Source organism: Oncorhynchus kisutch, linkage group LG13 (assembly GCF_002021735.2).
Source record: "Oncorhynchus kisutch isolate 150728-3 linkage group LG13, Okis_V2, whole genome shotgun sequence".
In the NCBI taxonomy this organism is placed as follows: domain Eukaryota; kingdom Metazoa; phylum Chordata; class Actinopteri; order Salmoniformes; family Salmonidae; genus Oncorhynchus; species Oncorhynchus kisutch.
In genome coordinates, this window is record NC_034186.2 from 53,607,067 (window position 1) to 53,621,854 (window position 14,788).

A 14,788-nucleotide genomic window follows, 5' to 3' on the forward strand; every position below is an offset into this window, starting at 1 on the left:
GCGAGGAGGTTTGGTCGCTCTGTCAGAGGGAAGGTTTGCCAATCTGACTTTGGCCTCACAGGTACTCCACACAGGATAGAGGCCACCCGGCCCGACACATATCCCTCAACACACCCCTCTCCCAACTACCTTGGTGAGGTCTGGTGAAGAGGAGGATCATGGGAAGTCCTTATCTCTGGCTAACATCACCCATCGGGTGCCACAGCCCTCCACGGACCGAAGGGCGCAATAATTACAAATGCAGCACTTTATCGATTGGCACGCTCGACGCCGCCCCTTGTTTTCGGGGGTCTACTGCTAGGGGGGCTAACCAAAGTGACACGGGTAAAGTGTTATTTCTTTCACAAGCCGACAGCTGGGCGAGAGAGGAGGGGTCGCCCTGGCCCACTCCACCCGGCAGTAATTCTTAATTGACACCTGTCAGGATAATGGCGGCAGTCACAGCTGCTGCAGGAGAATTTGTCCATCGTCCCGTTCATCTGTCAGCTTTAATACCCGTCCTGTGGAACTGCCCCCCTCCAGCCCTGTTGCTGCCTGCCTAGCTAGTAGCTATCCCCTCTTCTTCTTTCCTCTCCTCCTCACCCCCTTGTCTTTCGTTCTTTCGCTCCCCTGCGTTTTGCCGCCGATCTACATACTGCTTTGTTTGAAAAAGTTTTTTTTTACGTTTTTTTTTTTTTAAGGCTATCTTAAGGGGGTTTGAGTACTGCCCTCTCACATACTCTAAACACAGGGCCCAACAGAAGGGAGACACCAGAGTGCTACAACGACTACCTTTGGTATCAGCATGTATTCCATCAAAACACACACACAACAGCACACGCATGTTCCTATTCAGAGGTTTCGGAGAGCTTTGATGTTGGGAAAAGAGTAGAAGACACAATGAGAGAGAGATATTTGAGCTAGTAAGATAGGGGGGGGAGGGAGAGTGTGAGGGATACATGTTAGGAAGAGGGAGGGGGCAAGAAAGACAGGGGGAGAGAGATAAGATGGACGTGAGAGAAACAGAAAGAGGGAGGAGGATGAGCGCGAGGGTGTCCCTGGGTAGGGATCGGCTCCTCTGTAGTAGGCCCATCTCGTTTGTCTGTTTGTTTGTTGGCATCAAAGCGCGTGCCTCCCGTTCTCCGTGTCGTCCCCTGCTAACTGATGTAATGAGTGGGTAAGCTACATGTTTTTCTGTGCAGAGAAATTTAAATACTTATTAGACAAAATATTCTGTAATTGCTCATCTTTTATTGATTGCAGAAACATGTTCAATTTGGCTGCTACAGACATCCCATAGCACTGCCAAGCCTCTCGAGGAGGAACACTACCGCTGATCAAGAGAACAAATGTACTCACTGGAAATAGAATACTTTACTTCACTACATTTTCATGTTATTGACTTCTCTCAAATTATGAACCGAATAAAGCCGCACAATTTTACAATAATTTGCTGTTAAAACCACCTAGACCCACTGTAACTACTATACGGAATACAATAAGCCTACTCAGCATTAAACACTATCTACGGAATAACGTGTGTAACAAAACGTGACTTTAACATCAAAAGAAAACACAAACTCACTTAAATATTTATTAGTACAGTTACTGTTGCTGCATTTTACTCTCGTTCTCAATCCAATTAAAATTCCATATAAATAACATGACTACAATACTTTCATGTAAAATCAAATAAAAAGTAGTTAAAACTATAATAACGGTGACCAAGCAAACCGAGAGGACTGGACTAGTGAATCCAATCCCAGAGGGTTGCCTTCTTCTCTATGTTTGACGTTCTTTTCTTTTCTGTCCCACAACCCCACTCCGAGAGACATTTTGCTCCCGAGCCACAAAGCACATCTGGCTGCTTTAATGATACGATTTCCCATCATACTAAGCCACCCCCATTATGACCTCCCACCGTGCCACAGTGTGTGTGTGTGTGTGTCTACAGTGCAGAGAGGGCGACACTCTTCTGATGGTAGCTTCGTGCCCCGAGGGCAGCTTAGTGAAAGAATGAGAAAGAAAGAGAAAGATAAGACGAGCTTAAACATTATATGAAATGTATCCTTAGCTTCACACATACAGTACTGGATGCGTACAAAAATATATATGTATGGTTGTATAGCTTAAACACTTACAAAAAATATTCCCAAAGGCACCTACTCTCATATGCCTTATATCCTAAATATAGTTGTGACTACTAAACACACACACACACACAACTCCAGCTATGGCAGTAGAGGTTGGGCGACTGAAGGCATAAAAAAAAAGAGCTGAGCATGTTTGACCTTTGACTGGCTCAATTCCCAGATGCAAATTTAACTATTAGTCTCAGAGGGTGGCAGAAGAGCAAAACTGGCTATCGACGAAAGAAATCGATGCCACCTGCTAACGACACAGGCGCTCCAATTAAAGTAACCTCTGGTGAAGCAGAGAGAAGAGAGCCTGACCGCCAAACACACACTCAGTTACACACACACACACACACACACAGCACAGAAACCCCCCCTACTGTATATCACTGTACATTAGTGATACGTATGTGACGTTTGTGTGTCCTAGTTAGCTTGGAGTCCTTGTGTTACTCATATGGTAAACAGAGTGTCAATGTACTGCCCTCTCACATACTCTAAAACGCAGGGCCCAACAGAAGGGAGACGCTAGAGTGCTACAACGACTACTCTTGTAGCACTCTAGCATCAGCATTTATTCCACCAAAACACACACACACACAACAGCACACACATGTTCCTATTAAGAGGCATTTAGATATATCTTTGCACTCACAAATGTCCTATTCACATTTCCTTAGAAACGTTAGATGTGGGCGAAAACACACAATTCTAACGACGACAAACGTTGATGTCTCGGTCGACTTCAGAGAAAGCGTGTGAAACATTAAATCGCTTAACATTTCCTTGACCTTGACTAAATAGTCCACTACATTTGCACGCACCTCCAAAAACAAATCTTTATGTTCTCCGGGCTTCCAGATTAATATAGTTTTCAGATTACTCCCAAAATATATTTTTGGCAGACAACTACAGGGAAATAAAATGGAAAAATACACCTCGTGTAAGACGGTCCTCCTCAGGCCGTTGATTTCAGAGTGGGCCACATAAATCTCGGCATGCTGATTATTTCGAGGGCAGAATATCACGTAACAGCATCGTCAAGTTAGAGCACAAAGGTCGTTGTGTAATCTTAGCGACCCCGGGGCATGCTAAACCATTTATCCCAGGGCACAGGGCTTCTTAACCCACTCCAAATATACTGGGAGATTTTTTTTTTACCAGGTTTCTAGAATGGCCCCTAAACACAAGAGCGGGAGAGATACATTTTCCACACATTAAGACTAGGGCTGTACGTGGTTTAGACATGAAGATGTGAAAAGGTGTTGTGTGTGCGTGTGTGTGTGTCTCTCCCTCACTGTGCTGCTTCAAAATGTTTACACAATGTACCATCAAATAAAAGCTATACTTTGCATACTAGAATTATGTTGCATAAACATATTAACGTACTATTATCATTTCATTTTACACTGACCAAATTTTGTACAAAAAAATAAAAATAGGCCCCACCCAAAAAATGTTCTGGAAAACTTAGCTACATTTCCAACATTATAAACCTTCACAAACCCTCAAAACGACCATTTTTCTTCTTACGCACAGTAACAATCATATGGGATATTAATAAAGACAATTGCAGGAGTATTATTAGACTATATAAAAAGACAAACATAAACATAAACAGAGTGTAGCCTCCATGTGACGACGCAGCTGATTTTGGTTCGGTGCGTCTGGCCTTTATTGTGTCGTTAAAGGCGGAGGATTAGGGAGGTCATTAAAGAGGCATTGTTTCCTCCAACATGATTAGTCAGGTAGCAAAGTCCATTTGTCACCTGCACGAGCAAATTGAGTTGATACTGCACTAGGGGCTATGGGGACTGTATAATATCAACTTGATTACATCAAGGCAGATGCGGACTTGACACCTTACTGAATTTGTCAGCATTAATCGTTAGGGCCCGTCACAAATCCATCAGGTTTACAGATAATTAGGGGCCTTCTCTAATGAAGCCCAGAGAAGCAACCTTACCTTTTCTCTCGGATAATGAAGAAGCCTCTATCCCTGGGAAAGAGATGTTTTTTCTCCCCAGACAACTAGCTCTGACTGGCCGAGACACACAACCTTCCAATTGAATGAAAGACAACGTCACTCTTCTCTCTTTCTTTTTTACATCGCTCCTGTCCTCATCACCATCAACTGATACTGATATTCAAGGACAAAATGAGACCTCAAAGTAACACATATAAACACTCTTACCAACTGCCTTAAATACTCTGTAGGATACAAACCGTAGCTCATCTTAACCTTAAATGACAGGATATCTGAAATAAGAGGAGTAGATATTATGGTTTTCCCGTGACACTACGTATACTGTATATCAGGGAAAGGCCTTTTGTACGGCTATGGCCCCATTTACAACCGTTAAAAGTTCTCACACACACACAAACAAACCCACACAGAACGTAAAAGGCCCTATATTAAATGTCGCTCTATTCTAACCCCTGACACTAGTGAAAAATAAATACAAATAACATTTGTCCAGACATGTCTCCTCGTGGTGCTCCGTTCAGCCATCCTCTATAATGTCCAGTCCTGTACCCCTGGGGTTCCACATTTGTTTTGGTTGAACCTGGCGTCAACCCTCTCAATGAAAATATAACTCACAACAACCTCTTTTCCCCGATGACCACTTGAGTGCTCATTCTCTAAACCTCTATTACCATGGTACTACCATGGCGATACTACCTCGACTCTCCCTCTCTATTTCCTTATAGGCTACAGAGTACCAGGCATGGTTCAGTAGCTACTAGCTAGCATTGAAACACTGGACCATCATGCTTTAGTTGAGCGTGTGTCTGTATTTATGTTAAAGGAGAGGGTTGGAGGGTGCCGTCGTTTCCAACAAATGGTCATGATCATAACAGAATGGTAACACTCCCGTCTGCCAAGTTGTGATTGACCATTAAAGGCCATAATGTATAAGCCGGTCAATGACAGGCAAGCAGATCAATAGGACCATGTTGAGGGGTCAAGGTGATGGCATGTTTTCATGTAAGATCTGATCTGTTGGGAACAGCCTACATGCGATCCTATAGCCTGCTACCCAGCTTCTTTTTTTTTTTATGTGATACAAGACAAGAGACGAATCAGATGCTACTCAACAGTGAGTATAAAGCATAAGATGGCTAGTCAACACTGTGTGTCAGAAGTGTATGAACTGTAGAGAGAAGTACTAGTTGAATAGTCTTCCCAGTCAATCCAGACTGACTCCCCGTCATTTGGCGCCTATTTAAAATGATAAACCTGCCGAGTTCAAAGTCTTCACTGCCCGGGCCCTCCTGTTCGGTCCGCTTTACACCTCATATTTCAGAACCTCTTTAAAATTCTAGAACTGTCTTTTGTTCACTCCACTTGTTAGTGCCCAACTTCAAAGGCTGCACCTCATTAGCACAGAGGTGGAAATCCCTGTCACTCATTTACATTTGTTTAAACCGGCTTGAAAAAGAGATGAGAGTCGAAATCCAAATCACTAGACCTCAACCTTGTGTTTCGACATCTGGTTTATCCGTGGTTGTTAGATAGTAAATACTACAGTCCTGTGGATGTAGACATGGACTGCATTGGTAAAGTGTTCTGTAGGATGAGCGGAGGGTGTGCATTTGGATAAGAAGTGCAAACCTCCGTGTCTTTAACCCAGACCAGGGGGGGGGGGCTACTGTTGGTAGGCTAATTCAGGTACCCTAATTAATTAGGATTTAGTCATTTCTGTGATCCTCAAAACACTTCCACCCCCCCCCCCCCTCTTCCATTTCCTTTCTTTCTCTTTCTTCCCTCTAGTATTTCCTCTGGAAAACAATAAAGAGATAAGGATTTCCCTCCTTTTGAAAACTTTTTACCTTCCCTTTTTTTAAGACAACCGGGGTTGTCCTTTGAGTGGCTAGATTGGTAAGGAGCATGCGTGTCTCCATGGAGAGATGTATTGATGTTTATCAGGGATGAATAGATCAAAGGCTGCCACATGACAGGCGATCAATCACGCATCAAATCAATGATGGCAATCCTCTAATAAAACCGAAAAGAAAGAAAACCGGCTCTGGCCAGTTTTTTCTCCCCCTCTTTCGGAGTCAATTATTCATTATTACTCGCTCTTTAACACTGCAATGGACCCCAATAGAAACTCTATCTCTAACGTTTCGTTTATCTAGCTACCTAAGTAGTCGACTTTTCTGGCAAGTTAACACATTAGGCCTATCGTGTCACTACAAAACGTACCGTGGTCTACTGAAATCATATGGCAATATAGAAAATAATAATGGTCAACTAATGAAGATGTGTTGAAGGTAAAAAAAAACGTATTTTTAGGCTATTACATATGCATAACAGGAGAAATGTAAAAGGGAAAAATAAAACATTTAGTGAATAAAATAAAAAAAGTCCAACATTTGATCTCCATTTAGTAAGCGATGGTGAAAATGAATGTGTGTGTGCGCGCCGGTGCTTACCTGCTGATCGCCTGGGCTCTTGCTGCTTTCTCCTCGGCATAGTGACCGTCACGTTCCACGGTACTTTTCATGCAGGAATCAAAACAATTAGTCTGTCAGTGGAGAAAAACCATCCCGAACCTTTTTTTTTTTCGGGAAATAACTGTCAACAGTTTTTTCTATTAGAATGGTTTGTTTCTTTTGTAATTGTGGGCTTATGCCAGGCAACCTGAAACGGCCACAATGTAACTAAATATGTCCTTTAGGCCTACAAATAGAAACAAATGACTGAAGATAAAGGACAAACGAAAAAAAAGGGTTTCTGTGATATCAAAACGATGCACGAATTTCGCCAGCTGAAAACATGTCTATCAAATAACATCTTTCCTCATCTCTGTGTGTCAGAAAAAGAGGCAGACATCGAAGCCAAGTTTCAGTCACTCCCCTGCTGCCATAGGGGGCTATATGGCGGTGTTGGGGCTACTTTGTACCGCCTTCACTCCAAAATAAATAAACACTGATGGTAAACAAATAAGTCCAGTGTGAGCGAACACCTTTGAAATGTATTTCCGTGGAAGGCTGCGCTTCAAGCTCAGATCTGAAACAAAGCAGAATTGAGAGAAAATAGACAGGCATTAGATGGTTAATGTCAGTCCGTCACCACGCCACCTAGTCGGATCAAGCCTCGCCGTCAGCGGATACTTTTCTCCCCTCTCTAGTTTGAGCCGGGGTGGTAAGTTAGGGATTCTACTTACATTTCTAGTCGTGAAAATAATTATTATCAGCCGCCGATCAAGGAATGTGCAGGTGGTTGACGTGGTGAGGAGCCTGCGACTAAAGAGAAACAAACAAGGTGCAGGCATCCACCCTCGCGGAGAGAATTTTTCTTCTGTAAACTCCAGGGAGTGAACCGAGGTCTCGTCTGCTCCTCCGAGGAAAAAAAATGAAAACGCAGGGAATCGAGAAGCGTTTCAGACAGTCTCAACTGATAGACAGACGCATCGAGTGGCTTTTCCTGCTTCATTTTTACTCCTCCCCTCGCGCTACAAGCGTCACCCTGACAGTAGAACCCACCTGTCAATCTTCTTAATTGTCTTGTTTTTCCTCTGATTAAAATTTAAATGACTTGACAAAGGAATGCTTGCATCAGTAGGCTAATATCAAAATGTTGCTTTGAAATATTGATCCATAAACTTCATGCGGAATGTTATTATGGCAATTAGTCAATTATTACAACACTGTTACTAGGTTAGGCTATATTACTATAATTAGCTCATCATCATCATCATATGAAATAAACTCACACCAACTTTATTTTGCCTGACATAATGCTATCCTATGTCAAACCCAACATGGCAATGCTTTGGACTTGCATATTTTTGGAACATTCGGACTGAAGTTTCCTAATGTGAGAGCACCATAATTTACGCATGCTTGAGGAGAAAATATATCCTGCAGATAATAGCCTTTTTGACGGTGCTTGTTAATAACTTGAAAGGTTGTGGTTGGCACTGGCTGTATTGGCAATTCTTTGGATTTTTGTGTACAATCGTCGAGGATATGTTTGAGACTACGATTGATTTGTTTCACCTTTACTAGGAAGTGTGTCATGTCCAGGAAGGGGAGGGACTCCAAAGAATACAAGCCGCTACAGTGACAGCTGCTACAAGGTTGCGCCGTGCTATAGCCTAGTTATCTTCAAGGCAAACATTCCAAAAGCACGCTATTGCGTGTTGATCTTATGCGACAAAACTGCGCTGATAATATTGTTTTAATTGCAATGCATCATTGCATTGGCGTGGCCTACCCTGCTACGTGAAGAAACCCTAGCATAGGCTAACGATAAGCATATTGATATCAATGCACAGCCAGTGCCCGTGAACTTTGTCACATAATCCCTCCCTGGTGCAATGTCCACCTCTTTCTTGTTGAGAAACGGTAAGAGGGTGTTTTCGGTAATCGGCGGGGGGTGCAGAGGAACCGATGCACTTTCTAGAGTTCATTTCGTATCGCGCCGCTTCATTATAGATTTGTCATACTCCACGCACTTCATGGATTTTAAAGGTTCTTCGATACCGAGCTCCATGAAAAAGCTGGTCGTAACGAAGCTTAGCCAGAATTTCAGAGACGCCGTTGCCTTGCAAACTGTTCCAGTCCCGACACCTGGCGACGGGGACTTGCTTGTCAGAAATCGGTAAGTTTTGGTTAGAAATTCGATACAGAAGGTTCACATTTTCCGCGGGTGCGTAGCCTGTACCCCATGGATAGACTATTCCAATATTTGGCACATTTTGGAGCCAATATCTTTGATACAATATTTGGTATTGTTTTCAAGTTATGAAAGGGTCTCTTACCTCGGTTAGAATAGCCTTATCCATCCCCATCGATATTAGTAGCTTACTTGCGACCATTTCAGGAGCGAGCAAAATACGTGAGAAATATATCCAAGTTCCGCCCCTACATTTGTCTATCAATCCATCTCGCTCTGTCCTGTCTCCTTACGTCACGAACCTGCAAACAGAAAGTCATTGGGGGGGATAGACTCGCACGAATAGATGAGGAGATGGAGAAACAGCTTTGCATGGCATTTGGGGCTGCGGCAGGATCATCATTTTCCGCTGCATAAAAACCAATGCGTAAGACTCAATATATGTCTGTCTGATTCAAAGCAAGATATTTACAAATGTTGATTACATTAACAGGTTACTGTAACAGAGGAATGTAGGCTACTTAATCTAACCGGTTATTTACTACAATTTAAGTCAAAGATATATTCAAATACTGGTGTAGCCTATTAGAGCGTAGTTGATCAGTGAAATAAAGGCAGTGTCTTGCATTATGGTTGAGACCAAGGACATACTAGCATAATCTAAAGATCAAATAGCTTTTAACATTTGCAGAAATGGTCATATGTAGCCTAAAACTTTTTCACTGGTTTGTTTTGTGTGCGTAATTTCTTATGAGTAACCTAGAGAATAAATAAAAGTGTATTGTCTTGTATGTCATTTATCATTTGAAAATGTGGAACATTGAATTATAAATACCATTTTCCATGGAGAAATAATATCTCTCATCTTGGGAAAATGAAAGAACTGTTGATGCAGTGGTAGGTTATGTGCTTTGCCCTCTCTGCCTCCCGAAACTGTATGGCATCACAAATGGTTCTATATTTTAATGTAGGCCTATGCCCTTATACTTTCTTTTTTACCAATTCTTTGTTTGTTGTCTGTAATGAATCTCCATTATATGAGTTGGCCTGGAAAATTACAACATTTAGCAGCAGGACCACAGCTGATGAATAGCTAACAACTAGGCCTCAAGCACCTTCAACTGAAAAAAGAAGTTAAAGGGCCTAGTTATTCAGGCACCTTTCTTGATGTGGATTATTATTTATTTGTTAATAACTACATCAGAAAGGCCAATTCTGTGGTCTCAATGTAGAGCTTGGGAATTAGCAGAAATATCTGTGATGCCGCATTTAGGCCAATGTCGGCCTTGTATTGTATAAGGCCTGCTTGGTTAAATTCTCTGAGGTGGGAAGACAGTTGCACAACAGCCTACTGTAGTCAAAGGTCATTTAATTGCACATATAGCCTTCTTTTATGTATCATTGACCTGAATTTGCTTGACTAATTTTGAGCTTAAATTGAGATATGCATTAATATCATGTTTCAGTGACCGGGATTATTGTGCATTCAAAGTTGCACATTTTTAAATCAAGCCTCTTTAAGAATATCAGCCCAGTTCATTTGAGTTTTGACCTGTGAACTTGCTCTTATTTAATGCATGGTGTTTCAGTACTGTTGGTCCATTATGAGAGATTCAGGTTCAAATATTTACTGGTACGGAATAATTCAGAAGGGCTGCAAAAGCAATTTGGAAAGTATAGTCAAACCTAGATGTTTTCCTATATTTAATTGGAGCCATTTATTTGTAACTAAACCGGGCTGTTACGTTTAAGTGCTAAAAATGCAAATATGACATGCACAATGATGAGTCGCAACAAGGGTTCTTCTGGAGGATAGAAAATTATTTATTTATACATTTCTTTCACACAATGATTTTTTTCTCTCTCCATGTCATCAACTGAGATGAAAACAGTTGTATTTATTTTTTCATGTCACGGCAAAGAAATATACCAGATTTAAAAGTGCAGTTTGTTCTTGTGTGTCTCTCAAGACAATGACTCGTGACATCATGCAATGTGTTTTGTGATACCAACCTCGTCCTGTCAGTGTAAGGTGGGTGTTTATTCCCAAGACAAATGGAATCATTGCCAAAACAAACCAATGTTTCCTTCCCAAACGATGTCGCAGATATTTCCTAGAGAATGGAAGTGAAATTGGAAGTGAAATCTTGACCTTCGCAGACATGACTGTAGGCATTCTGAAGTGCTCCTCTTATGTTATTATAACATGAGCTACTATGTTACTTATTATCAAAATTCCGACTATATTATCATGTTATTATCAGAATTCCGACGGAAGAACATCACTAAAGTATCCTATACCGATGTTAATTGATTTTAATTCTATGTAACAATTGTTACTCATTCTGAACTGTCATTCACGCATATTTATCCTTCTCTGTTCCATTCCATGCAGATTTGTTGGAATCAATGCCTCGGACATCAACTACTCAGCAGGCCGCTACGACCCTTCGGTGAAGCCACCGTTTGACGCCGGGTTCGAGGGCATTGGCGAGGTGGTCGGACTCGGCCTGAGTGCCAGCGCCCGCTACACCATTGGCGACACCGTGGCCTACTTTGCCGATGGGGCCTTTGCGGAGTACAAGGTGATACCCATGATCAAGACCGTATCCGTACCCGCAGTGAAGCCAGAGTTCCTCACCCTGCTGTTAAGTGGTGCCACGGCCTATATCGCCATGAAGCGGCTAGGCGACCTGGTGAAGGGCGAGAAGGTGCTGGTGACGGCCGCTGCCGGTGGCACAGGACAGTTTGCTGTGCAGTTCGCCAAACAGGCCGGCTGCCACGTTGTGGGCACCTGCTCCTCCAATGAAAAGGCTGGCTTCTTAAAGACCATTGGCTGCGACAGGCCCATCAACTACACGTCCGAGGACCTGAGCACCACGCTGCGCAAAGAGTACCCACAAGGCCTGGACGTAGTCTACGAGTCCATAGGTGGCAGAATGTTTGAGATGGCGGTCAACAATCTGGCCAATAAGGGTAGGCTGATCGTGATCGGATTCATCTCAGCGTACCAAACGGCATCAGGGGTCCCAACTGTTAAAGGAGGAACTCTGCCCATGAAGCTGCTCCAGAAGTCAGCTAGCGTGAGGGGGTTCTTCCTACCTCACTTCCTGTCAGACTACAAGGAGGCGATGGGAAGCATGATGCAGATGTTTGCTAAAGGGAAGCTGGTGTGTGAAGTGGACTGTGGCGACATGGCCCCCGAGGGCCGTTTCATGGGACTGGAGTCCGTCTTTAGGGCTGTGGACTACATGTATGCTGGGAAAAACGTGGGAAAGGTGGTGGTTGAGGTGACTCCACCCTCACTGGACAGCAAACTGTGATTTGCCTTCATGTGAATGCACTGGAATTCTCAAACAAATCAAATGTATGTATGTACAATGAAAGGAACAATGAAAATACATAATCTAATGTATGTACATTGAAATGAACAATGTAAGTATATATGTTGAAGGCAAATTACCCGAACTGTGACAATCTACAGTACTCTGAATTTAATATATTTTTGAACAGTTTATTTCACCTGAATATATTTAGATATTACTAAAATGTTGTTCTGTGAGAGAACAGTTCCTTGTTTAATGTTTTAATGATTAGCTTTATTTTATTCAATAGAAAGTCCCAATAAATGGGGATAATACTTGTAGAGGGAAGATTGCTGGTGTAACAACAGGTTATCTCAAGAAAATAATGCTGTACCCCTCTAGATCAAATGCCTCCCTCATTCTCGTGCTCTCTCGCACACACACACACACTCACTTGTTTCTTTGCTCTGTGCTCAAGACTAACGCTAATTAAAATGTAATCATATTAACGTTTGTGTTGACAGTAACTAGACCCGTGTCTGCATTGACTGTCCACAGTTTACGCATGATTACTGCACTCCAGACAATGTACCAGCATATCAGCTGAACTTGTCCCTCTGTTTACACAGCTGAGGACAATATTGCATAATGATCACATTTAGTGTTACCAGTTTAAACCTCTGTCATTCTTTTGGAATATAGGCCTAAGCATGCCCAGAGCAATTGACCCGTTTAGTCCCCCCCCCCCCCCCAACCCCCACCCCCCCCCACACACACACATACGTACAGCATGCATAAACAGATTACTCATTCATATAATTAATACATTATCTTAAATCAACAGAAAATATTGCACATTTCTCTATATATTGTAGGTGTACAGTAAGTTTTAAAATGGCTAATTGTGAGGAGTAATAACACGTGTAATTAACACTATCTAGATTACATTATTTATCTTACATTCTTGATTTTAGAATCACATTTTGTTGTGTTTTGTTTTAGTAAGATCTGTTAATACTTGTCAGAACTGAATGCAGCATCAGGTGCGCTTGGTATTTTATAGCATGTTTGTGGCTGATCGAAACAGCGTTCTTATAATCCATCTTTCCATTCACATGCCCCAAGCTGACCATAATAAAAAAAAATATCCAGCTTACCAGAACTTGGGGTTGAAAATACCATTCGTTTTTCCCACAAGAAGCAGAAACCCACTTATATTGAATGTATTGTAGAATGCCTTCTGAGGTCGGCCTACGTTTTTCGTTCTTGTTTGTTACCGTGAGGATAAGGTTCCACTTGATGTTTTGGATTCTCTTTAAGCCAATTCACTAATTTCATTTTTTTGGTCATTTAAATATTGAACCCTTTTAAGCTAAATATCATGTTGTCGCCTATATTAGAGGTGAGGGTAGATGGGAGACTAGGTGGGATACAATCGTCATGGAGAAATGCCTTATCTTACATTTTCCATATTAATTCTAAAACTATTTACAAGTTAATGTGGGGGTGTTATTCTGTGGCCTTTTTTTTTAAGAAGTGAGAAAAGGTCATTAAAATATCTGTAAGACAATACGTTATGTATCAAGCCTAGGAACACAAAAACAAACACCTGTTTCCACCTGGGAGGGACGTCTGTGTGTTCATGCACTGTGAACATGCAATATCCTCCTCCAGGTGGCCACTCAAAAAAGATCTCGGTGTGAAATACGTTACAGGTGTGACCCCAGCATGCAAAGCCTCTACCTTCGCCAGGCAGGCAGCTCAGGAAATCAGAAACATACCCACCAGCCTGAAGCCATTTGAACCTGTCTCACACACACACACCCATATGTGTTCCAAGAGAGAAGTGGTCTGTGTAATGCATACAGTGCATTTTTGTAGATTGGTTCTTACTATCTTTATTAAAACATTTAAAATGAAGGTCCTCTTTGATTTCTACCCCTGTGTTAAATATATAAATGAAATGATCCATCTCTGCACCCATCCTTGTAAGTGTTTGATAACAGTGTACAAGCATAAATGACTATGAGCAACCTGAAAGCTATTGTTAAGGCAGATGCTCTTACCGCTCGTAAAATGTATGGTTCACGCTGTCATTGTAATGCAAGAGCATGCTCTCACGCTAGTCACACAAAGGTGAGAGGTGATACAAATGTTCACTTGAATTTACCGTGCTTGAGTACTATTGCGTGCATACTCTGGATAGAGGTACAGACTGTCAATGTGTATCTGTCTTCAATTACCAACCGAGGCCTCACTCTGCTGGTCCTCCGGGGCCCACCTGTAGCAGCCATGATTAGTGCACATTCACAGTCCAATTAAAAGCACAGGACAACCTGGAGAAAACAACACATTTTATTTAATCGGCTTGTAGCTGTTAGCAGGCTCTTAACAAACCATATAGACACATACCTGTTGTAGTCACCTTCTGAGGTACATGACAAATGTTGGTGGAGTGACAAACATGTTTTGGAAAAGTGTCGCGTTTCTCAACGTAGTTTGAGAATATTAGTTATTGTTCTTTTTATTGCTTAGACTATAGTTATGTTTTTTTATACAGTATATTACATCCACCTTTAAGCTGAGTATAGCCCTTAATTAAACCCTAAAAGTAAGATTGAAAATATTATATGGTAAACGTGAAACAACCACAACAATTATGAGAGAAAAGTTCAAATCTAAAATAAATGTCCAAAAGTGCATGTCATGAATAGTTGTGATACTTGGTTTGCCAGAGATCT

The 14,788-nt window shown here is 41.9% G+C and overlaps 1 protein-coding gene across 1 annotated transcript; it reads left to right on the plus strand.

Annotated features, from left to right (window-relative positions):
• The first annotated feature begins 8,126 nt into the window (after positions 1-8,126).
• Positions 8,127-13,967, plus strand: LOC109882658 (prostaglandin reductase 3-like). Its single transcript, XM_020474757.2, has 2 exons — positions 8,127-8,727; positions 11,138-13,967. The coding sequence occupies exons 1-2, from the start codon at positions 8,444-8,446 to the stop codon at positions 12,063-12,065; spliced, it is 1,212 nt and encodes a 403-aa protein (XP_020330346.1). The 5' UTR covers positions 8,127-8,443; the 3' UTR covers positions 12,066-13,967.
• Positions 13,968-14,788: the final 821 nt, after the last annotated feature.